General features: G+C 45.3%; 2 protein-coding genes across 7 annotated transcripts in view; one reads left to right on the top strand and one right to left on the bottom strand.

Annotated features, from left to right (window-relative positions):
* Smc1b (structural maintenance of chromosomes 1B) overlaps positions 1-9,519 on the bottom strand; it is a 64,048-nt gene extending 54,529 nt beyond the window's left edge. For both annotated transcript variants that reach the window (XM_004845405.3, XM_021258806.2), the window contains exons 1-2: positions 9,345-9,519; positions 110-298 (exon numbers count right to left, since the gene is read on the bottom strand). In XM_004845405.3, coding sequence (XP_004845462.2) covers positions 110-298; positions 9,345-9,453 — 298 coding nt within the window. In that variant the 5' untranslated portion in view covers positions 9,454-9,519. The remainder of the gene's footprint in view (positions 1-109; positions 299-9,344) is intronic.
* Positions 9,520-9,577: 58 nt separating this feature from the next.
* Positions 9,578-23,685, top strand: Ribc2 (RIB43A domain with coiled-coils 2). Of its 5 annotated transcripts, none has more exons than XM_087213711.1 (7): positions 9,578-9,963; positions 10,676-10,757; positions 11,766-11,891; positions 16,183-16,301; positions 22,071-22,298; positions 23,235-23,416; positions 23,561-23,685. In XM_087213711.1, exons 1-7 carry the CDS (start codon positions 9,850-9,852, stop codon positions 23,637-23,639), a joined length of 930 nt encoding a protein of 309 aa, XP_087069837.1. In that variant the 5' UTR covers positions 9,578-9,849; the 3' UTR covers positions 23,640-23,685. The 5 variants fall into 5 exon arrangements, 3 of the variants coding, with proteins under 3 accessions (XP_087069837.1, XP_021114467.1, XP_004845457.1); XM_021258808.2 differs by having other exon boundaries at positions 9,580-9,963; positions 11,766-12,110; XM_004845400.4 differs by having other exon boundaries at positions 9,581-9,963; positions 11,766-12,110; positions 23,235-23,401.
* Positions 23,686-23,971: the final 286 nt, after the last annotated feature.

Here is a 23,971-nt window from a genome sequence, read left to right as displayed (position 1 = left end):
TTCAGAAGTCGGGGACTTACTGTAGTTCCACCCTTTAAACAAAGAAAAAGCAATCTGACTTACTCTTCAAAATCAAATGACTCATGAGCAAAATCTACAAAGAAAATACCTCGGATAATCCGTGCAAATGTTTTCTCTTCTCCACTTTCCTCCACATATACAATTCTTACACTTGCAGAAGAAGAAACAGGTTTTCCAACATGTGCACCATGAATAAGTTCTTGAATACTTTTCACTCTTAAATTAGTTATTTTCTCTCCCATGACAAAGCTAAGTGCATCCATTATATTAGATTTTCCTGGGGAAGAAAGCAGAAAGATTAATTCTTAATGATAAAAAGCCTTGTCCAGGGTCAAAGAAGTCACACCACCAATGGCAGTGAAATAGTAGATTAGTCCTGTCAGTGTTCAAAATGCACATGACTGAAAAATCTTAGGGCAATCACTTGTTTCTTCTATGTAGCTACAGCAGAATATTAAGAGATCTAGATTTAAGGACAGAAACCCATGGATCTAAATCCCAGATGTAAACCATAACACTTAGTGCCACATAATCAAACTAAAACTTTAAGGAAGCAGCAAATCCACATACATAAAACAGGAGATTCACAGCAGCCAACCAGAAAGAGCCATCTATCTGAGTTACGCATAATAAGAAAGTCCATGCTGCTGTAACCCTTACAAGAAAAGTAAACTGGGATACCCTGATACTAATCAATCCAGTTTGTTTTTATTGTTCTGTTTTCTTGTTCCTACCTGACAAACACTAACTGTTCTATCATGCCCAGTAGAATGCTCATTCTATTTTATACATTATAATGTTGCCTGATTCTAGAATCACAAATTAAAGCTATTAGGGCTGGGGATTTAGCTCAGGCTCAGTGGTTTCACCGCCTGCTGCGCAAGCTCAAGGACTCGAGTTCGATCCCCAGTACCAAAAACAAAACCAAAAAAACCCCCAAAACCCCCAAATTAAAGCCATTAGACCTTCAAGCTAAATTTGTTAATTTTGTCCTTTGATTCCTCCAAGGTGATTACAGTGAGTAATGTGAACAATGTTTACTGAACCTTGTGCCAGATTCCTTACACCTATTATTTTGTCTTTGCAACAATCCTATGAAATAGGTATTTAATTTGTATTTTACAAAGAAAGAAGAGTTAAACAACATGTTTTGGAGTGAAGCATCTGATTCCAAAGCGTATGTTCTTTCCATTAAATGTAGGACATTACACTGTTATGAACTGGATCAAATGTCCTCTACAAGGCTCATATGTTCAGAAGTGGGGTTTTGTGAAGGTAATTAGATCATGGGGTGCTAACATCATTAATAATCCATTGATGAGTTCATGGCAGAATGTGCTATTAAGAGGTGGCACCTGGCTGGAGGAAGTATGTCACTGAAGGCATGACCCGGAAGAATATATTTCTGTCTCCAGCCCCTTCCTCTCCCTCTGGTTCATTCTCTTTGCTTTCCAGCTGCCATGAGATGAGCAGCTTCCCACTGCCATGCCCTTTCACCATGATGTCTGCCTCGGAGCCAGACAACCATGGGTTGAAACCTCTGAAACAATGAGCCAAAATAAATTTTTCCTCCTCTAGACTGACTTTTCTGGGTACTAGGTCACAGCAATAAAAAGATGACTAGTACCCATACTGTAACAATTTATTCTAAGAGTAAATGAAAAGTGCAAGAGAAGCATTTAGGAGAAGCATGAGTGGATGGAGGCTGAGTTGGCTTTGCAGGGTATAATTCTGAATTAAGTTTAGAAGGATAATTAGAAGCTTGGAGATGTGGGAGCTCAAGGTAAATATACCATCCCAGAGAAAGATTAACTTGCTCATAAGTACAAAGGAGTGAAGGAGGACAGTACCATTTCAGTAAGAAAGCAAGTAATTTCAATATGGGTAGAGAGCTCATAAGGTTGGAACTGATGAGAGAAAGCTGGGAAACTCATATAAGAATTTCAAGGGCTGGGGATTTAGCTCAGTGGTTCTGGTGCCTGCCTCACAAGTGCAAGGTCCCGAGTTCAATCCTCGGTACCAAAAAAAAAAAAAAAGAATTTCAATATGCTACATCAAAGAATTTAAGCTTTGAGCTGAAGATTATGTGAAGCCATTAATCCAATAAAAAAGTGGGCACAGGACATAAAAGCCAATTCAGAGGGGGAAAAAAGGCTCTTAAATATCAAAAGAGGAATGTAAACTAAAACTGTACTAAAAAAAAGCCGTGTGTAGTGGCACGTGCCTGTAATCCCAGGACTTGGGAGGCTGAGGCAGGAGGATCACTGCGAGTTTGAGGGCAGCCTGAGCTACATAGTGAGTTCAGAGCCAGCCTGAACTACAAAGTGAGACTCTGTCTTTAAAAAAAAAAAAAAACAGAAAAGGAAAAAGAAAAAGCAAAAAACTGTACTGACTTCCAATTTTTACCTAGCAATGGATCCAAAACTTTCAAAATACATTCTTTTGGTTAGGCAAGAGGGAAACACAGCCTCTTGTAGATTGTACTTTAAAATTTAAAAGGATGCATCTTATGGTACATAAATCATAGCTCAATAAACCTGTTATACAAAAAAATAACAAACTTAAAAATGTACTTCATGTGTTTTCTAGCCTGTTCACTGAAATGACCCAGAATCAGTATCATCTGAATACACCAAGTACCTCTGGTTCCAAATGCTGTTCTGATACCTGTCCTAGTGACAGGAACCAGAAGTCACTGGAGAGCTAGCTAATTCAAGTCTGAGGCAGGGAAAAATGAAGATAAGCCTGGAACTAAAACATCGTACATCAGCGTGCAAGGAAGTTTTCCAATATTAACGATGTCATGAACAAAGCACATAGGCGGCAGCTTGAAGGAGCAGCCATGACTGAAAAATGACTGTAAGGGATTAAGACACACTTCCATCAGTGAAAATCTATGGATGCATATCAATGTCAACAAAAACAGAGAAAAAGTCATTTATACCACTTGGGGCACTATTAAAACTTCCTTTGAAAATATTAACTGAAAGAGATAAGCATTTATTCTGCTCTTTTGAATGCCAACTGTATGTTGATTCAAAAACACAGTTAACAAAGGAAAGCTCTTTTTACTGGGAAGAATCATTCAATGAATGTAGAAAGCATGACCAAATTAGAAATTTCAATTTTGCAAACCTTAACAAAATGCTGATTCAGGCAGATTACTCACTGTCATTAAGACAACCAGGTGAATGGTCAATAAAAAACATCTGTACAATGCCAAGGTAATACTATGCCAAGGTAATACTGACTATGCCAAGGTAATTTCTGACTGTATAGTCAGAAAGGGAAGAATCTAATTAAATACAATAATGAAATCATCACCCAGCATCATGAATGATAAAATATTATGTGATACAATGTACCATGTAGTATAATGTAGTTAGCCAAAAACATTTAATTTGAACCCATCAAGTCTTCAGATATACCTTCTAGTTTACAGAACCAAATGACACCATATGGAAGCAATCAGACAAATCTAAACTTTCTATAGAAAAACGTTTCCAATCTTTTCAACAAGTCAGTATTATAACTAAAAACACCATGGTAAAAATTAAGAGAGATTTAAAGTCTAACATGGTGGTGCATGTCTATAATCCCAACACTCTGGGAAGCTGAAGCAGGAGGATCACAAACTGAAGCCCAGCCTGGGTGACTTAGTGAGGCTGTCACAAAATAAAAATGGTCCAGAGGTCTAGCTCAGTGGGAAGGCCCTGGGTTCAATCCGAATTCGAGGAAGAGGTGAGATTTAAGTGATGTAGCCATCAGATGCAATCTGTGGTTCTGAGTTGGAAAATGGTCTGATTAAAGAACATTTGGAGTCAGCTGAGGAAGTCTGAATTTGAGCTGTGCATCAGATGAATGAAAAAAGCTGAAGATAATTACTGGAGAAGATTTAAGTTGGAAAACAATAAGTACTGTAAGATCTCATTTTCATTTTAAAGTGTTTGCATAGAAAAAAATCTGTATAGATACTTACCCAAAGGATTATTTTCTAATTGTTTACAATAAATATATACTGCTTTTATAATAATAAAACTTTTTAAAAAATTCAGTAGCCATTATGGATTATCTAAAACTGGCTTTTAAAATAACATTTTTGGGGGGCCGGGGATTTAGCTCAGTGGTTTCACCGCCTGCTGCACAGGTGCAAGGACCCCAGTTCGATCCCCGGTGCCAAAAAAAAAAAAAAAAATTTTTTTTTTCCCCAGCCCTAAAATAACATTTTTGTTCCTGCTCAGAAAAGTACCCAAACCATGTAGGAAATTGTGAAAATATAGGAAAAACATAATTTGAAAATCACACCATCCAGAGAAGAATCCCCTGAATGGAAATGGATTTTTGTCAGAATTTTCCTTGTCTATCATGAAGATAAAAAATCTTCTTTTTAGGAAGAAATGGAGATGTCTTTCATAGAAGTATGGCACATAGGTTTAAAACTGGATAAGACAGAACGTAGGGAACTCAGCTAAAAGGTTGCTACACTAATCCAGGGAGGAACCACAGCAATTCTGACCCAACCACAGTAAATGTAGAAGAGAAATTACAGAAGAGAAATATATAGGGAACAGAAGGGCTTTAAGGTTCATGGTAAGAGGGCCGGGGATTTAGCTCAGTGGTTTCACCGCCTGCTGTGCAAGTGGAAGGACCCAAGTTTGATCCCTGGTACCAAAAAAAAGGTTCATAGTAAGAAACATGGATTTTATTCTAAGTGCAAGGGGAAGCCACTGGAGAGTTTTAAACTGGGAAGTGCTTTGATTTGTTTTTTTTTTTTTTTAATGCTCACTGTGGTCACATTGAGGATGAATTACAGACAGACGAGAATGGGAGTAAAGACCTGTAAGGCCATGACAACAGTCAAAGTGACACATTTAGCAGCTCTGACTATGTTACAGCACTGGAAAAGGGCAAGAAGGAAAGAAGGAAGTTGAGTGCAGAAAAAGGAATCAAGAATTGCTCTTAGGCTTCTGGTCTGAATAAATGAGTAAATGGTGAATCTCACTGAACTAGTAAAGACTAGGAAAGAGCAGGCCTGTTTTTTGGTAAAGGTTGGAGAGAGGAAATAAATTAGGTTTTTTTTTAATTTTTAAAATTTTAGATGTCTCCTGGAAACAGCAAACAGCTGGCTATTAATCTGGCATGCAGGAAAATGGACTAAGCCTAGACGTAACTTTCAAAATCAGTCTAAGGGTTGTATTTGAAGCTGTGGGACTGGATAGCACTTTGGAAAAGAAAAACAAATGGACACAGGGCATGTTCCAGGGGTACTCTAATTCTTACACTTAGGGGAGAAGCAGCCAATAACTGAAGGGAAGCAGGGATTAAGAAAGTCCAGAGAGCAAAGTGTTTCAGGAGGGAGGGACAAATGTTACCTACTTTTCAACCTTAGGAGCCTTTCCCTTGGCTAATTTCTTTAAAAACACCTCCAGTAGGGCTGGGGATTTAGCTCAGTGGTTCCGGTGCCTGCCTCGCAAGCGCAAGGTCCCAAGTTCGATCCCCGGTACCAAAAAATAAATAAAAATAAAAACACCTCCAGTATTTCCTATTCTTCCTCCCAGTTTTGTTCCTTATAACATTGCTTTCTAACATTCTATATACTTTTCATACTTAGTTTTCTGTCTCTTTGCCATTAAACATAAGCTCTATACAAAGCAGTGGTCTTTACCTAGTCCACCTGTAAGACAGCCTAGAACAGCACGTGGCACTCAATTATTTTTAAGTGAATGAAACACTGCTAAAAGATCAACCAGGATAAAGACATAAAATTGACCACTGACTTTTTTTTTTTTTTCTGGTACCGGGGATTGAACTTGGAACCTTGCGCTTGCAAGGCAGGTGGTGGAACCACTGAGCTAAATCCTCGGCCCAACTACTGACTTTTACAAGATACAAATACCATTTCAGTGGAGTTTTGGTCTCAGAACTAAGTCAAGAGGTGTAGAAGACAAGTACAGAGTTTAGCTGTACTAATAAAAATGTAGGCTAACAGTCTGAGGAAACAAGTGATGTTCAAAGGACTCTTCTCTGAATATACTATAACATGTTCAAACTGTAAACAGAAAAGTTGGCAAAATCTTAGAAAACACCAAGTATTCATCACTAAAGTTTACAATTAACACTGTACTACCTGATTTCTGCAAGCAAGCCGTAAGATTTTACTAAAAAAATTAGTCTTAACAGAGCATTTACTTATGCCAATGAAAAAGAAAATTATTTACAAAAGCAAAGACTTGGAAGTGGGGATAGGATTACAGTGGAAATGACAGTCTGAGACTCAAGCACACTGTGGTATTTCCCCAGTAACATCTCTCATAGTCTAACCTTTTTGTTCTCACAAAGTTAAATTCAAACTCCTCACTCTGGTCAAGTATTTACCCAATAGGATCTCAACCTTGTATCTCATTGCTTCTTCAAATATGCACTACATTCTGGCCAATCTTGACTATTAACGTCCATAAACATACTTCACAAATCCCTGGGAACATTTTTTATTCTTTGAATAAGCTCAAATGCCATATCCTCTTGAAAATCTTTCCTGATACACATCTTCCTGTCCATACCTCCTCAAATCCAATGTTTTCTTTCCTTGTTTAAAGTTTTATAAAGTTGTAAATTAGCTTCTGTTTCAATTAGTGTTATTTTCTTACACTCCCTGTACCTCAGAAACAGGTGCCTTACTCTGTGTACCTTTTTCTGCTCCTTATATACACATACACCCATACCCACACCAACTATTTGTTGAAACTAACTGAATGAAAAACATCAAAGTTAAGATTAAAAAACCAGAACTATATTTACTAAAAACAAATAAATGGGAATATGTCAAGTCTGGGCAGGTGGTAACAACAAAAAATTATCTTTAAAATGAATAACCAACTAAATTAAAGTCTAATAACTGATCAATCAGCTTAACAAAATTTATCTGCATGTGCCAGTAATTCTGTGAGATTAAATTATGGTAAGTACCATATTGAGTTTTGGACTTCATATAACAAAAATGTGAACAGTCTAGACAAAATCCAGAAATAAGTCAGGCATGGTGGCTCTACACCTGTAATCCCAGCACTCAAGAGATTGAGGCAGGAGGATCTCAGCAAGTTTGAGGCCAGCCTGAACTATACTGTGAGACCCTGTGTCAAAAAAACAAAAACACACAATTTAGAAATAAGAAAACAGAAATTTTTGTCTAGATACAGAAGGCAAAGCTAAAGTAATGTATGACCTGTTTCATGCAGTTTCAAGTAGTCTCAAGAGGGGAACTGACCTAAATGTCCCAATAAACTTAATGAAAAAAAAAATAAAAAAGAGAGGAATTGAACTTTCAGGGCAGGTGGGTTCAGGCAGGAATCAGAAGAATTTGTAAAGACCTTCTGTAAATAAACTCAAAATATGTTTTTAATTAAAATGTTTTCTTTTCCCATACTGGGCCTTGTACACACTAGGCAAGTGCTGCACCCACACTCTTCAATATGTACTGTATTTTTGTTTTTGATACAACTTTTTTTTGAGACAGGGCCTCGCTTTGTAGTGCAGAATGGCCTTGAGCTCACCATGTAGCCCAGGCTGGCCTCAAACTCTCATCACTCCTCTTGCCTCAGCCTCCTCACTGGTGAGATTACAGGCACATGCCATCAAACCCAGCTTGCCCTATAGACTTCTACATTAAGAAAGTAATTATTTTTAAACTTAAGTTTGGCACTAGTTTAAAATGTTTAAAACACCACTCTAACCAGATTTTAATGGTAATAGATAATATAGTTTAGGCAGACTGGAGTTCAAAACTTTGCATTGGGCCGGGGATTTAGCTCAGTGTTACCGCCGCCTGCCTCACAAGTGCAAGGTCCCGAGTTCGATCCCCGGTACCAAAAAGACCCAAAACAACACCAAAGCTTTGCATACTTATTCTAAGCATCACGATTAGACTTACAAAGTATTACTAAGCAACCTTCACCTAATCATCAGCTAGAAGGTAAAAATGAACAGGTAAGGGGACCAGTGATCTTTGACAAGTCACAGAAGTCGGTTAGAGTAAGAATGCAAGAGTTTTTATGATTATCTTTTCAGTGTCTTCTTGATAACAGAATAAAGTGGACAAGGAAATACATTTTGCAGAAGAGGCAAGGAAACTTTCTCACATATGAAAATTTCCAAGCTCAGGTATATTTCCTATGTACTAGTGCAAAGGAAAACACTAAACAGCAATTACTCCTATAAAGCAACAGAAATTTCATACAAGTTCCATGATAAATTATACACTAGATTTTGTGTGCCAGGAAAGCACATACTTCAGTGTTCTATTCATATCTGTCAGTAATTTATTGAGGCAACAGTTAATTTTCAACTCAAGTCTAAAAAAAGAAATCTAAACTGAGAGCGCCAAAAGGGCACATGTTGGGATCCTCTTCAGGTGACTATCACTTTAGAACTGCTGTGGGTCATGACTCTTCCACCTCAGGGCCAGACAGGGAGTCCAGGCTCCGCCACTCACTGGCCCACTGTGGCCAAGTAACCTGGCCTCTCCGAAAGTCTGTGTCCTAACTACAACATGGGAATTAAACACGTTTGTTAGGGTTCAAAAAAACTGTGGAACCAGGAAGGTCCATCAACGGGGTCATTATCACTGTGTTCCTGAGGCAGTGGTTCCTTGGGTGGAATGGTTGTTCAGGCTCCCTGGAGCCAACAGCCTCCTCCAGAGCTCCTACTCCTTTACTCTTTACGTGCAGGGTGCCTAGGACTAGGGCAGGGGTCCAAGAAGAGCAGGAGGGGCCAGGGCAAAGGAGGAGAGGATGGTGTTGGGGAGCAGGGGTGAGCATGAGGACCCCGAGATGGGGCGTGAAGGCTGGGCCAAGGCGAGTGGAGGAGACGTCCGCTGGGCAGCCGGCGGGCGTCAGTGACGGAGCGTGGAGTGAGGGTGGGCCCGGAGGGAGGGGTGGAGGGGAAGGTTCGCGTCCTGCAAGCGGAGGGGAGGGGAGTGAGGGTCTCCTGGAAGGCGGGTGGGGGTCTCATGAGGACGAAGAAGGGGGAAGAGTCCCTGAGGTGGGGGGGCCACTCAGGCTGCGGGAGCAGGGAGGAGGTGGGTGGGAGGCACCGGGGAGAAGGGAGGAGGGTGAGGGTCCCTGAGGTGGAAAGAGGACGCCGAGGGTCCTCAAAGGGCGGGGAGGAGGGGAACCACCAGAGGAGGACGGCAGGGGTCGCTCAGGAGACGGACGAGGTGAGAGGAGTGGGTTTTGGTTTTGAAGGGAAGGCCCTGCCGCCAGCTGTGTGGCCGCCAAGACCCTAAAGCCAGGGCCGCCTGCCTCGAGCCCCGCCGCGGCGCCCGTTACCGGAGCCGTTGGGGCCGATGATACACGTAAACCTCTCGAAAGGCCCAATGACCTGGCGACCCCGCCAGGATTTGAAGTTCTCCACGAGCAACACCTTCAGGTAGCCCATGTCTGCCTTCACGCCTCGCCCGAGTCCTCACGAGGAGGCTCCAAAAGCGCGGGAGGCGCACGCCAAGTCTCGGCCAAATCTCGCGAGACAACAGCGGCAGGAGCGTACGCCGTTCCTTAGCAACCAGAGTTGGCGTTTCCTAGGAAGCGAGTCTTCACACAGCGGTAAATCCGCGAAGTCCCAGGCAGCCATCTTCTCCTGGGCTGCAGCTTGCTTTGTGCTGAGAGTTCTTACCTTGCTTGTTCTAAAAACCCCTTCCAGGGGCCGGGGATTTAGCTCAGTGGTTTCGCTGCCTGCTGCGCAAGCGCAAGGACCCGAGTTCGATCCCCGGTACCAAAAACAAAACAAAACAAATAAATAAAAACCCCTTCGAATTTGGAGTCGCTTTCTAGAGCCATGAAGGCAGTGCTGGCCAAGGACCTGGAGCAGGACGCCAAGCTGGCCAAGAGGACACATGCGGAGCTGTGCAAGCAGCAGCGGGTCTTCAACGCCAGGAACCGGATCATTGGGGTGAGGCCGGGAGCCTGAGGGGGAAGGGGAAGGGCCAAGGGGGTAGGTGGCGGGAGAGACCCGAGGAGAAGTCTGGGATGAGCCTTTGATTCGGGCAGAGTTGTACCGCACCGTGTTTTTCTGGGGTGCACAGAAAAATAGTTCGAAGGAAGAAGTTAAGAGAGCTTTAACAAGCCAAATAGTGTAGCCTCACCCCTGCCAGATGGCATATGGGGATGGGGATGGGGATGGGGGAAAGAGCCAGGAGTAGGTAGAGGAGCGAGAAAGTTATGTAGAATACGGTTTTCAGTCTCTGAGCCAGATTCACTACAGTGCCAGGGGCTCGTTCTTTCCAGCCCATTCATTTGATAAACGCCGTGGAGTTCCTGTTTGGTGGCAAGTCTGAGCCAGCCCCAGGGCATGAGGGATCAGGCATCCCTGAGCATGCAGAAGTCTTGGCCCAGGGAAGGAGGGTCAGTGCTGCGAGGGAGGAGCACCTGGCTAGGGACAGAAGAGTGAATGTTACCTAAGAAAGAGGAAAGGAGCTCTGGGGAAGGTGGGGAGCACAGGCTGAAGAACCAGCTATTAGCAAAGGCATCTGCACGTGGAAAGGCCTGAAAGTACACCTAAGACAGCTTATTTACAGGAGGACAAGGCTAAAAAGATGAGGCTTGTTAGCTACTTGATAATGTATGCGGGTTCTAACCACTCTTCCCCAATTTTTCATTCTCAGGGAGACACACAAGCCTGGGATATTCAGGTTCATGACCAGAGGATAAAAGAAGCAACTGAAAAAGCTAGGCATGAAACCTTTGGTGAGGATTTCCTGAACACCTGTCTGGGTTCAGGGATAGGTTCCATACCTCATTTCTTTATGGTATATTATATATATAAAGTTGTTAGGCTAGGATGTACCAGAGTGGTAAAGTACCCACTTAGCATGCAAAAGGCACTGGGTTCAATCTCTAGCACTTTAAAAAGGAAGGAAGACAGAAAAAGAGTCAGAGAGAAAGAGAAAGGGAAGGGCAAAGGGGAGGAAGTAGGGAGGGGCGAGAAGAGACCAGGGAAAGAGAGGAGGTCATTTTCATGCTTTCCCTCCTTTTAAAATTTCATAATTTCTTGTTCTCAGTTAACCTAATGAGCAAACTCTTCCTCTCTTAAAAGAAAAACAGCTATTGAATTCTAATGTAGGTCATAGAAGATATATTTTAAGGTTAAATTATTTTTCCCTCTGTTTCCTTTAAAAACTAGAAAAGCCTTAAACACACATTCTCTGCCCTGTTTACACCAAGTAACACACACACACACACACACACACACACACACACACACACCTGCGTTCCCACCCCTGAGCTGATGCACATGATTCAACCTGACAGACATGAGTCTAGTAATGGTGCTGTAGGTCTTAGATCAAAATTTGAAATAGAATTAATTTGCCCTCTTTTACGTCCAAAATAATAGTGAATGAGAGATCCTGTTTCCCCACATATAGCATAATAGATACTATTATTAGCATTTGAAGAATTTTACCTTCAGTTCATGGGATGTTTCCCATTTTGCAAGATGGGAAGATTAAGCATCCTTTCACAACTTTATTGAATGCTTATGTTTCTTTATACTGGTGTACCTGGTGCTATTCTTTGCTCACTTTTTGGTTAGGCTGTTTATTTTAAAACAATGTGTGGGTGTTCTTTGTATATTTAGAATAGTAATCCTTTAATGGGTGTTACCTTTTTTGGAAGGTTATAATACTTAAATATCATTCAAATTATTTAAAAATTTTTCCTCTTAAGCTTATGGATGTGCTATGTCTTTTCTAGCTGCCGAATTGAGGCAAAATGACAAGGTCATCTGCATATTAGACGACCGGGAGAAGAGAGATAGAAAATGTCTCTGCAGAGCTATCAGTGACTTCCAACAGAACTGTCAGAAGCCAGAAACTCGCCGTGAGTTTGATCTGTCTGACCCTCTAGCCCTTAAGAAAGAGCTTCCAGCCCGGCAGTCAGACAGTGACGTCCGGAACACAGTATCAGGGATGCAGAAGTTTATGGGCGAGGACCTAAACTTCCAGGAGAGGAAGAAATTCCAAGAAGAACAGATGAGAGAATGGTCCTTACAACAGCACAGGGAATGGGAGAGGGCCCGTGCTGACCAGAAATTTGCAGGTGATGAAAGAGAGATGAATTGATCTTAATGGTTTCTTCAACGAATCAACCCCTCCAGTTTTTGGATTTGTTTCAGTTTTGGTTTTTTGTTACTTGGGATTGAACCCAGAGCCTTTCACACTCAGCTACACCCCCCACCCCCTTTTTATTTTGTATTTTGAGACAGAGTTTCACTAAGTCACTAAATTGCCCATGCTGGGCTCAAACTTGAGGTCCTCCTGCCTCAGCTTCCCAAAACGCTGTGATCATAGGCCTGCACCACTATGCTCAGTTTTTGTGGGTATTTAAAAAATTTTTCTAATGTGCATAACCGTGTATTGCCTTGGCATATGGGGAAAGAAAAGTCAGATCCTGAGGTCCAGGAGAAGTCAGACATCTCCACTCATGCATGCACAGAAAACCCTTCTGAGCATGTAGGATGCTGCGGCTCAGTTCACCAGAGTTGGTCTCTGCCCTCATGATGTTCACATTCTGCTCAGAAGATGAACAGAAACACAGGTTCCCCCCAATCTGCCGGGTGCTGGGTGGAAGTCACATGATATCACCAGGACTCCGAACGCCTAGAGCACCTCTCAGGCCAAGGCTCCGAGGCATGAAACAGCCCAGTGACATCCTGCTGTCACTGGGGCCACTGGTACCCTGCCCTGCAGGCAGTCTCGGGAGTATCCGGTCCTCCTGGTCACTTCCTGTGCCAGGAACAGGACAACATCCCTGCTCTTGTGGGGCAGATCAGTGGGTGACAAAATAGTGAAGGGCTGTGGTGCAGATGGAAGGAGGTGCCAGGATGGGGAGCAGTGCCCTGCCCTCCCCAGCCCCTCTTCTCTGGTTGTTAATTTGGAGTCTCCTTGTTGAGCTTGACTTCTTCCAGCCTCCTCTTCCTACTCTGTTCTCCGTGAGAGATGTTTTCCCAGATCATCTCCTGTTCTCCTGAGTCTTCGCCCTCCACCAGGGATGCCCTCACCCACCTCACCAGTGACCTCCACATCACCTCATCGGCCTGTTGGCACCAGCTGACACCATTGGTCACCTCTTCCTCTGTGAAATAGCATAAAGTCTGGCCTCCGGCACAGCGCACCCACGCCTGTCCTCTTCCTGCCCAGCTCTCGTCTTCTGAGCCCCTGGATGTTGTCATACCAGTGCTCTCTGGGCCCGTCCTCTGTCAGTTTCGTGCATCCCAGGTGGTCTCATCTACAAACCAGGGTACAGGCTGTCCTTTCCCAGGCTTGCATGTCTGAGTAGGACTCTGCCCTGAATCCAGACTCATAAATCCATCTGACTGCGCTACCCAGGGCGTCTCACCAACATGTCACAGTCAGACAAGCCAAGTGACACGCTGGTCCTCCCAGGTAGCCTGACTGTGCATGTGCCACAGTGCAAGTCCATTCTTCCAATTGTCTCTGGTCCCCAAGTCCTCTGGATTCTTTCCTCTTAGAGGTCACATAGTCCACCAGCATATCATCAACTTGAGCTACTCTTGTCACCTCCCCATTGTCACTCTGGACCAAGCTATATCACTGTCTCTCAGCTCAGGTGTGGCGATGGCCCCTTGCTGGTCTCTGCTTTCACCTGTATCCCCGCAGTGTCCCCTCGAGCCAGCAGCCGGAGAAGAACTATGAAAGTGAAGTTAGATTCAGTAATCTTGCACATCATCACGAGTTCATCTCAGGGATCTACAAGCCCTTCATAGCTGGGCCTCATCCCTGGCCCACACCCTGCCGATCCTCCACACCACCTCTGTGCTGTTCCTAGGACGTGGGTGTGCCAGACACCTGCTGCTCCCTCTGCTTAGGGACATCTTTCTCCAGGTGTCTACCTTGCTTACCCCTCTGTCAGGTGTTGGCTAAAATGTCACCTTATCAGTGAGGTCTCCCTTGACCCACCCATTTTAAATCCTGTGCCTGACCCATCCCTACTTTCCCTATCACCTTCCTTGCTTAATTTTCTCCATAGCCTTTTGTCTGTCTGTCTGTCGAGACAGGGTCTCACGATATAGTTTAGGCTGGTCTTGAACTCACTGTGTAGCCCAGGCCGACCTCAAACTGCTAGCCATCCCACTCCTGGCTCCTCCATCACCTCAGTCACAACATACTGTATAGTTCATGTACTTGCCATCCCTCTCCCTCATGTCATATCCAAAGCTCAGTGAAGACCAAGGATTGCTGTGTGTTCTGTTCACTGCTAGATGCTTAGTTCTTAGCATGTAAATGTCTGTGGGAGCAGCCCCCTCTTGTTTGTCTCCCAGTTGCTCCAAACTTCTGTCTCTGGCCAAGAGCCTTGGTCCTGGACTTGAGTGGCCTCCTTGATATCTCCCCACACATTTCAGAGCACAGTGGAAACTAAGCTGAGCTCCTCTTCTGGGTCTGCCCTCTTCCATCCTCCTCCACTCAGTAATGGCTCCCCTGAGCCTCAGCACCCCAGAAACTTGAGAGTCCCTTGATCTCCCGTCTCCAGTCTTCAACTCCTGTCCCTTTCACCTCCTGCATGTATTTTGAACTGTGCACTTCTCTGCATTGGTCTTACCACCATTGTGATTGAGCCACCTTTTTTTTTTTTGGTACTGGGGATCGGAGTCGAGTCCTTGTGCTTGCGCAGCAGGCGGCAAAACCACTGAGCTAAATCCCCAGCCCTGAGCCACCTTCTTTTCTCACCGAGACAGACCACTGCGGTTAGCTTTCTAATTGCCTTCCACCCCCTTTTCTTCCCCTCCCCTGGTGATTCTGCTTAACAACGCCAAGCTGAACAGTGGCACACTGACTCCTTCCGTCCTAGCTCAGAGCCCCGTGATGGCTCCCGCGGCACATGGAATGGACTGTGGCCCCCCAAGGCTCTGCATGCTGGGTCACTGCCCCCCCCTCCCCATAGCAACTCTCGCCACCCACCCACTTCTGCTGTGCCGGCCATTTTGGCTCCTTCACTTCTAGATCCCAGATCCTGTCCACCTCAGAATCTTCAGCCTGTCCCCAGCCAGCTCCTTTTGCCATTCGGGTCTGAAAGTGCATGTCTTCCCAGAGAAGCATTCCCATGTCCCTATCAGTCACCTCAGCCGGGCGTTCCCAACACCTTCCCTTCACCTCCTGTTCTTTTCCCCTGCAGGCGGTCACATTTTGTTTCATACATATATTTGGGGGCTCACATATTGATTGTTGTCTCATCTTCTAGACAGGTTCCAGGAAGGCAGGAAAAACCCTTCTGGCTTTGCTCACACTGTGTCCCTGTCCCCAGCAATGTGGGTGGCTCGTGCTAGGCCCTCATTCACTATCTGCTTAGTGGCTGAATGAACAAAAGATGGGTCAGAGGAGACTGAAGGGGAGCAGAGGCCAGAAGTTCAAGGCTAAGAATCTGCTCCTTGTTTTTGGATGTAACAAGGAGAACTACAGGCACAAGTACAAAAATCAGAAATGACCAATCAATAACTTTAAAAACATAACAACCTCAGACAGAGTAGGTATCACACTGTCTCACAGGCAAGGCCATGGAGGATCTGAGAAGTTAAGAAATAGTCGTGTAAGAGAACAGGGAAGTGGCTGGGCCGGGAAGCAGCTGCTCTGTCTGACTTCTCCCCATCTTCCTCCTCATTATCATCATCTTGGCCTGGGAAAGTCCTCTTGCTACTTTACACACACCTGTGATCTAGCACCCTTTCCTCTTTGAGTCCTTCTAGTCTCTACAACCCCTTTTCGTGGGTTCCCACCACCCCTTGCCCACTTTAAGGAGGTTGCTGCCTCCTGATAGAGCTGGGATAGCAAGGGGAAGAGCACCGACCAGCCCAGCACCACAGCAGACATCACCAATCTATTGTAGACATTTCCAATCCATCATCGACATTACCAATCTGTAGATGTGATCCCAGCTCTCACTGAGTGCTAAGGTCTGAGATCTGTACTTGAATTAAATCATATAACTCTCACTGCCTTTGGAAGCAGATCCTTATTATTAGGCCCCTTGTCCTGCCCATAGTTGAGGTCATGGCAAGAGGTGAGCATGTGAGCAACCATGTTGCATGTGTTCCTCGCACCTGGGAGGGTGTTCTGGGTGGGCGTGCTTGCTCTGATGGGGGCTTGTGTCCTTGCAGAGGACCACTACACACAGACCAGGCTGAACTTTGATGAGACAGCCAGTCACCTGCAGAAGCTGGAAAGCATCACCAGGAAGGCTGTCTGTGCAGCTGTGAAGGAGTTCAACAGGAAGCAGGTATACCTAACATGGGCTTGGTGTTGGGGCAGGGACTGCACTGACGCCTGCTGCTTTCAGTTCTTCTTAACCAAGGACAGGCAGACACTTAACACGGTGATGATGATGATGATGATGATGATGATGATGATGATGATGATGATGATGATGATGATAGTGTAGCACTCAGCCTCTTGCTGAAGTAGCTTTAAATCTTTATTCCTTTTAGAAATTAGACCCTCTCCAGTCTTTCTTTTCAAATGCAGCTGTATTTTCTGCATGCAGTGGAGCTTGGTCTAGGTTATTTTATTGGCTTAACCATTTAACTAGAAATGTGGACTCCAAAGGAGGCTCTGCAAGATGATCCTTTGGACAGCAGTGTAGAGAACAGGGAAAGGGGGCGTTACTAGAACCTCTGCAGTTAAGTCCTAGTCTCCTGCGAGCCAGGGCAGCACAAGGCAAATTACAGGAAAGGTAGAAAAATGAGACTGAGAAGAAGCTGAGCTTTGGGTCTGATCAGTGCTGCTCTGGGCAGCAAAGACAAGAAGCCCTAGCTTGCAGCACCTTTTATTTAGTACATCGGGAGAAACAAATGTAACAAATGACTTGCAGGGAGTTCAGTACATCCTGCCTAAATAAGATGTAACAATCCAAGAACAAGGAGGAACTGAGTAGATGTTTGTTCCTCCCAGGATGTCTTCAGCTGGTGTAATCTTGTCCTGGAGCATCACAGCATCACCGGATCATGGCGGTCTCAGTTGTGACCGGAGGCCAAAATGGAATGATGTCTTGGAATTCCATAGCTGGGCTGTAGGCAGGAGAACTAAGCTAACCATATGATCTTCCCCTAAAATTATGTAGCATTGGTCCCGACACAGCAGTAAGAAAATAGCAGAATTTGCCTTCACACTTATGTTTCACATTGTCACCCTTAGTCTTTATGTTCTTGGGTATTTTAGAAGGGACATCCTATATTTATGTTATAATTAGTGCCACATTGTAAGCTAAATATATTAGAGATAGAAGCTCAAAATTGTTCTTTGCTGAAGCAAGCAATCAAAAATACTGGAGAGGCCACAACAGAGACCATAGAATGTAGGTTTTCAGCAGTGGGGAAGGAAACAAGGTGGGCTAACTGCTGGTGATGGTGAGGGCCTCAAACCATCCAGAGGCCCAAGTTGCCACCCAGAAAGCTGCAGGGCTTCTCGGAGATTATTCAGTCCTTGTCCTTCCTTTCACAGGGAGCCCAAAGGGGAGGCCTTTGGTGTAGGTTCCACAGCAAATTGGAGGTAAAATGTGACACTTCACAGTTAATCTACTATTGGCTGGTCATCCACCATCCATCTGTCTATCCGTCCACTTATTCATTATGTTTATTGTTCAAATGTTTATTGAGCCCCTCCTCCAGGACACTGGGATGGTTCCTGCGCAGCCACGTTACCTCAGCCATTGATCGAATTACTCATTTGTCCCATAGACTGTTACTGAGCACCTGCAGTGTGCCCAGTACATTCAGTCCCCGGCTCCTCAGTAGATACCACAAGGCAACACCATCACAAATGCTTCCCGTGCTGAGTGAAGCCGCCTTTTGGGTTTTTCAGTTCTGCTTCCTTTTCTTTTTCTTTTGGTACCGGGGATCCAACTCAGGACCTTGCGCTTGTGAGGCAGATGGCAGAACCACTGAGCTAAATCCCGGCCCTTGCAGTTCTGTTTCAGACTAGAATTGGGTTTGATGGTTAGACTTGGACATCAAGACAAGGTTCTAGACAAGTATCCTCAAAGGGGAGTTTGGGGCAACCCACTCTGCATCTGCAGGGAGGGTGTACTGGAGGCCCAGGTCTTGTTGAGGGTCACTCATTTCACCAGAGAGGTGTTGTGGTATCAGGCTTTACATGCAGGCTCGGGAGCTCAACTGCTAGGTGCAAGGCCAGGCCTTTCTTTTAGCTTTGGGCAAGCCACTCATGGCCTGAGTCTTTCTGTAGAATAAGGCTAATGATGACACCCACCTGTATCTGTCAGCACATGCTAACTCTTGCCTGTGTAAGAAATAGCCCTCAAACCTCAGCCTTAACACCCAAAGCTGATATCCCAGTGATGCCCTGTGTCTGTTGTGTGGGACACAGCAGCTGCCACGTAGAGGATTCCAGCAGCACAAAAGGGAAGCAGCATGGCCAGGCTCACCTCCCCCTAGGGGGTCCTCCCGGAAGTACACAGCCTTCTCTACTCGCACTTCATTGGCCAAAGTGAGTGCCATAGCCACACTAACCCCAGTGGGCAACAAGTCCAGCTCTTCCAGGTGCCCAAAAAGCACCCTGGCAAGATGTCACAGTCAGCAGTAACACCTGCCACACCTACTCGGAAAGTGGTTGTGAGCATTACATTTGGTAAAACACACCCGTGTTAGAAGGGTTTAGCAGACACCAGGACTCAGTAAATGACAGCCATTGTCCTTCACCCTGGCAGTAACTGCTCCTATCATTGGTTATTCTGTCCCACAGCCCAGCCAGCTTCTTGTGAGCTCTGTCTGGTGGAGCACGGTGTCCTTCCTTCCTGTGGAGAACCCTTCCCATAGGCAATCTCCTCATCTGTCTCTGAGCCTCATTGAGAATCAACTGTGGCCCAGAGAGGGGAAGTAACCTGCTGCAGGTTGTACAGCCACCTTAGGGATAAGAGCAGCGATTGGCAAGAGTTTATTTGTCCTGGGGCTGTGGCTCAGGCCATGAGGACCGCTGAGGTGGCAATAGATCTTCCACCTTTTAGAAGTCACCGCTCTGGTCACTCACTCTTTTTAGGAATTTTTTATTAGTATATGTTTGTGATACATTACTTATATTTTGGGCCTCTCATATTAGAGAAACCATTTATGTTCTCAAGATCCATCCATTTTATTTGAAATGATTCATGGTTATCCTCCTTCATGGCAGAGTACTATTCCATTGTGTGTAAATACCACATTTTCTTTACCCATTCTTCTGCTGATGGTTCAGCCATTACGAATTGTGCTATAAACATGGGCATGAATGTGTCCCTGTTAATATGACGTCTTTAACTCTTTTGGGAAGCTATCTAGAAGAAGGATACCTGGGTCAAATAGAATTTCTACTTTTAGTTTTTTGAAGAATCTCCATACTGATTTCTATAGTGGTTGTACTACTTTACACTCCCACCAGTGACGTACAAGGGTTCCTTTTTCCCCACAACCCCCCGCCCCAGCATTTATTGTTTTTTGTTTGTGATGATAGCCATTCTTTCTGGAGAAAAATAGACTCTCTGTGTTGTTTTGATTTGCATTTCTCTGATGGCCAAAGATACCAAGCATTTTTTCATGTATTTATTGGCCATTTGTACCTCTTCTTCTGCGTAGTGTCTATTCATTTCAATTGCCCATTTTTTATTAGGTTTTTTAATTTGAGGCATGTAATGTTTTGGAGATCTTTATGTATTATGGATATCAGTCCTCTCTCCAAGGAGTAGCTGGCAAAAGTTTTTCCCATTTTTTAGGTTGTCTCTTCACTATGTTGATTGTTTCCTTTGCTGTACAGAAGCTTTTTAATTTGATGTAATCTCAATTATTGATTCTTTTTTTTTTTTTTTTGGTACTGGGGATTGAACTCAGGTCCTTGCACTTGTGCAGCAGGCAGTGAAACCACTGAACTAAATCCCCAGCCCAATTATTGATTCTTGATATTATGCCTTGTGCAGCTGGAGCTCTGTTCACGAAGTCCTTGCCTATGCCTATGTCTTGAAGAGTTTTACAATTATTTTTTTCTAGCAGATTCAGTATTTCTGTTTTTATTTCTAGATCTTTGATTCATTTTGATTTGATTTTAGTACAGGGTGAGAGCTATGGATCTAGTTTCATCCTTCTGCACATCACCAGTTTTTGCAGCACTGTTTGTTAAATAGGCTGTCTTTTCTCCGGTGTATGTTTTTGGCTTCTTTGTCAAAAATCGAGTAACTGAAGGAGACTGGAGTTGTGTCTGCATTCTCTATTTTAGCCCATCAGTGAACATGTCTTTTTTTTCCCCAACGCCATGCTGTTTTTATCACTGTAGCTTTGTAGAATATCTTGCAGTCTGGATTGTAATGACTGCTGCTTTGCTCTTGTTGCTCAGGATGGCTTGCCTGTTATGGGTCTCTCCAGCTTCCATATAAATTTTAGCATTGTTTTTTTCTAGTTCCGTGCAAAATACTGTTGATACTTTGATCGGAATTCCATTAAATCTATGTAATATTTTGGTAACATGGCCATTTTGACAATATTGGTTCTGCCTACCCCAGAACAGGGGATGTCTTTCCATTTTCTAATGTCCTCTTCCATCTCTTTATTCAGAGTACTGTAGTTATAGAGGTCTTTCTAATTCCTAGGTATTTAATGTTTTTTGAAGTTATTGTGAATGGAATTATTTTCCTGATTTCTTTCTTGGTGAGCTCATTGTTGGTGTACAGGAACTTTCTTGATTTTCGTGTGCTGATTTTGTATCCTGCTGCTTTGCTGAATTTGTTTATTAGTCCTGAGAGTCTTCTGGTGGAGTTTTTTGGATCTTCTCTGTAAAGGATCATGTCATCTGCAAACGAGGATAGTTTGACTTCTTTCTTTCCTACTCAAATCGTTTTTATTCCTTTATTCCTGATGGCTCTGGCTAATGTTCCAAGAGCCATACTGAACAGGTGTGATGACAGTGGACACCCTTATCTTGGTCCTGATTTTAGAAAGAATGCTTTCAGCTTTTCCCCATTCAGTCTCATATTGGCTGTGGGTTTGTCATATTTATGGGAGTTTATATGGGTTTATCAGTTTAAGGTAAGGTCTGTCTGTTACAGGGAAGTAACTCACAACCTGATAGATGTGCTGAGTTCTTATCTCAGGATGCCAAGAATGGAGTCGAGGACAAAAGAAGTGAAGAGTAGGGAAAGTTTTATTAAAAGAAAGCTCCTGAGAGACAGGAGGGGCCTCAAAAGTGGGTTGCTGCTGAGGCTCTTTGTCTAGGGGGTTTTATACAGTAAAATCACATTATTATGGGATCAAACTGTGATCACCTGTACAAGGTGATTACACGGCCACTTGGCCAATATTGTTTAAGAAAGCAAGGTGTGTAGCAAGGGTGCATAGCATGGAGAAGAACAAAGGCATTTCTGAAGGGGTAGGAGTCAGGGTCAGAGCACTCTGGTCATCTATCGAGTGTCTGTGACGTTGTTCAGGCTCATCAGACCAGTGATGCTGAATACAGCACAGCTCCGAGCTGCTGTTCATCTCAGGGGAGGCTCGCAGGCTGAGCCCCCTGTCTCTGTCGTGGGGCCTTGTTTCTATCAGCTCTGCCCTCGACCATAGTCCCGGTGTGCCTCATCTCTGCTCTGATTCTACCTTGGGCCTGGGGCATTTCTAACTGTCGCTCAGTCTGTACCTTAACCATCTGTAGTACTTCTGTACCTATTTTTGTCAGGGTTTTTCTTGTCATGAATGGATGTTGGAGTGACCCACTCTCTGTAGCCCACATATGTCCCAAGGTTCCCAGAGTCTTGGAAGGGGCACAGAGCTCTGTCCCTGGGCAGAGCTGGATGGGGGGGAAGGAGGCCAGTATCACTGCACACATCTGCAGGGAGTGACCCCAGGCCCAGCCTGCCTGCCCGCAGTGCTCAGGCAGCCCAGGGCCACCTGCATCTGGCCCACCCAGCCCCTGCTGCCCAGCACAACCCTCCAGCCAGGGCCTGGTGGGGTTTGCCAACCTGTGACCTGGAGTCCCCGTGGAGTCACACCAAGTGTCCTCCCTAATGCCTTCCCCCGAACAGGCCATGGAGTCAGCGGAAAGGAAAAGACAAGAGAAAAGACAAGAACAGGAGGACAACATGGCTGAGATCTCCAGCCAGCTGCGGGGAGACCTGCTCTCAGAGAACCCTCAGCAGGCAGCCAGCTCCTTTGGGCCTCACCGTGTGGTGCCAGACCGCTGGAAGGGGATGAGCCGGGAGCAGCTAGAGGGCGTCCGTCTGGCCCAGAAGCAGCAGATCCAGGAGAAGCTGGTGCCTGGCCCCTGCCCTTACCCCAACCCGCAGCCCCAGCCTCTGCTCCCTGCTGCTCTCCATGCACAGTGGACCCAGCTTAGCCTGTCCAGAAGAGACGGAGGCCTGGAGGCTGGAGGGGATTAAGAGGGGAAGGCAGGTGCCCAAGCTCAGCGGTGGAGGCCTGAGGTCGTGGCCGGCCTGGGGAAGCCGGGCTTTTCTGGTGACCAGGTGGAGGCTTTGGAGGGCTTTGGACAGAGCCCTGCAGGGTCACTGAGGTTCAACAGGATCCCCTGGCTTTTGGGTAATCTAGGGAATAAGGAAGGAGCGGCCAGCTGGGGACACTGGCAGGGGTGGAGGGGAGGTTTTGGAGAAGTGGTAGGTTGTGGGCCTGTTCTGAAGGTGGTGCCCACAAGATCAGTTCAGGGGTCGGTGTCGCCTGTGGCAGAAAGAGAGATAAGGACAAGGCCTTAGGCCTGAGCGACAGGACAGCTGGTGTCGAAAGAGGTGCAAAGGTGGGCAGAGGTTGTGAGGAGAGGAAGTCACAAGGGCGCCCTGGGTGTGTGAAGGGTGTGATGTCCTTTGGCCGTCTGCACCAGGTAGGACTGGGTTTGCCTGCATGTGGCAGAAAGCCACAACAAGCAGCTTTTTAAGTGAACTAGAACCTTAGCTTTTGTGTGTTGACTGAACCTAGGCAAACATCTAGGCGGGGGTGGCAGCTCTGTCTGGTGAAATCGGCTCTGAAGCAAGTCGCCAACTAGTGGGGTCAAAGTCAGTGCTGCTGAGTGGTCGGAGGAGGGGTGAGGACGGGACAGGAAGGGGCGGAGGAGGCAGGGGAACCACAGGCACTTGCAGAGGGTCTCTGAGTGGGGTCTGGGCAGGCCGTTTCTTCCGGTCCTGGTCCCACAGTGGAGGGGGACGCCGACCTTAGGCGCTAAGTCACCTCTGACCCTGCAGCGGCTCCAGGAGGAAGCGCGCCAGCGGGACCTGGACTGGGACCGGCGGCGGGTACAGAAGGCCCGTGTTGCGCTGCTGGGTGAGCGGCGGCAGCATCGCCAGCAGTGCGAGGACCGGAGGGCTCTGGACCGAAGCAACCTCCGTCTGGCCGCGGAGCAGCGTCTGCAGTGCGCGGGGCATGGGTGGGCGAGGGGGCGGCAGAGAAGCAGTGCACCAATAAAACGGGGTCCAGGGCTTTTTCCTTTAAAAAGACTATTTATATTTATTTATATTTATATTTAGGAAGCACATGTGTTTGCTAATTTTTTTTCTCTTTTTGTTGTTAGAAAGAAATATATGGATGAAATCTGTGCAAATCAACCCACGGCCGATTATTTTGCTCAATTTAATACAAGAAGTCGATAATGCAAATGACAACCTCGGTTTATGAATAAAGCGTGGCCACCTTGAAGCATCTCTTTTCTTTTAAAAAGATGCATTCATTGGTCCCAAAGTGCCTCTGACACCCATTTAGGGACCCTCTCCCTTGTGTTTCAGTCCCGCTTAGCTCTGTGAAGTTCAACAATTGGGGCTGTGGACCTGGGGTGGGGGAGACAGGGCCCCTTAAGGGACCATTCCAGAGGGAAGTGGTATCGTGGGTGGAACTGGATGCTACTTGGACTCACCAGTAACCAAGCGCTAACTCTGCAAGCATCGATTGCAGACATCATTTCTAACATTTCACAAAGACTTAACTG

The sequence above is a fragment of the Heterocephalus glaber genome, unplaced genomic scaffold (genome assembly GCF_053883595.1).
Source record: "Heterocephalus glaber isolate CG9 unplaced genomic scaffold, H.glaber_assembly_v1.0 deba00001444, whole genome shotgun sequence".
Classification (NCBI taxonomy): Eukaryota; Metazoa; Chordata; class Mammalia; order Rodentia; family Bathyergidae; genus Heterocephalus; species Heterocephalus glaber.
Note: the sequence above shows the minus strand (reverse complement) of the source record. Positions and strands in the feature narration are given on the sequence as shown.

Coding starts and splice junctions, on each gene's coding strand:
- Ribc2 (XM_021258808.2), top strand. CDS start 9,850: ATGAAGGCAGTGCTGGCCAAGGACCTGGAGCAGGACGCCAAGCTGGCC. Junction 12,111..16,182: donor TGCTGACCAGAAATTTGCAG/GTGATGAAAGAG, acceptor GTGTCCTTGCAG/AGGACCACTACACACAGACC. Junction 16,302..22,070: donor AGGAGTTCAACAGGAAGCAG/GTATACCTAACA, acceptor TCCCCCGAACAG/GCCATGGAGTCAGCGGAAAG.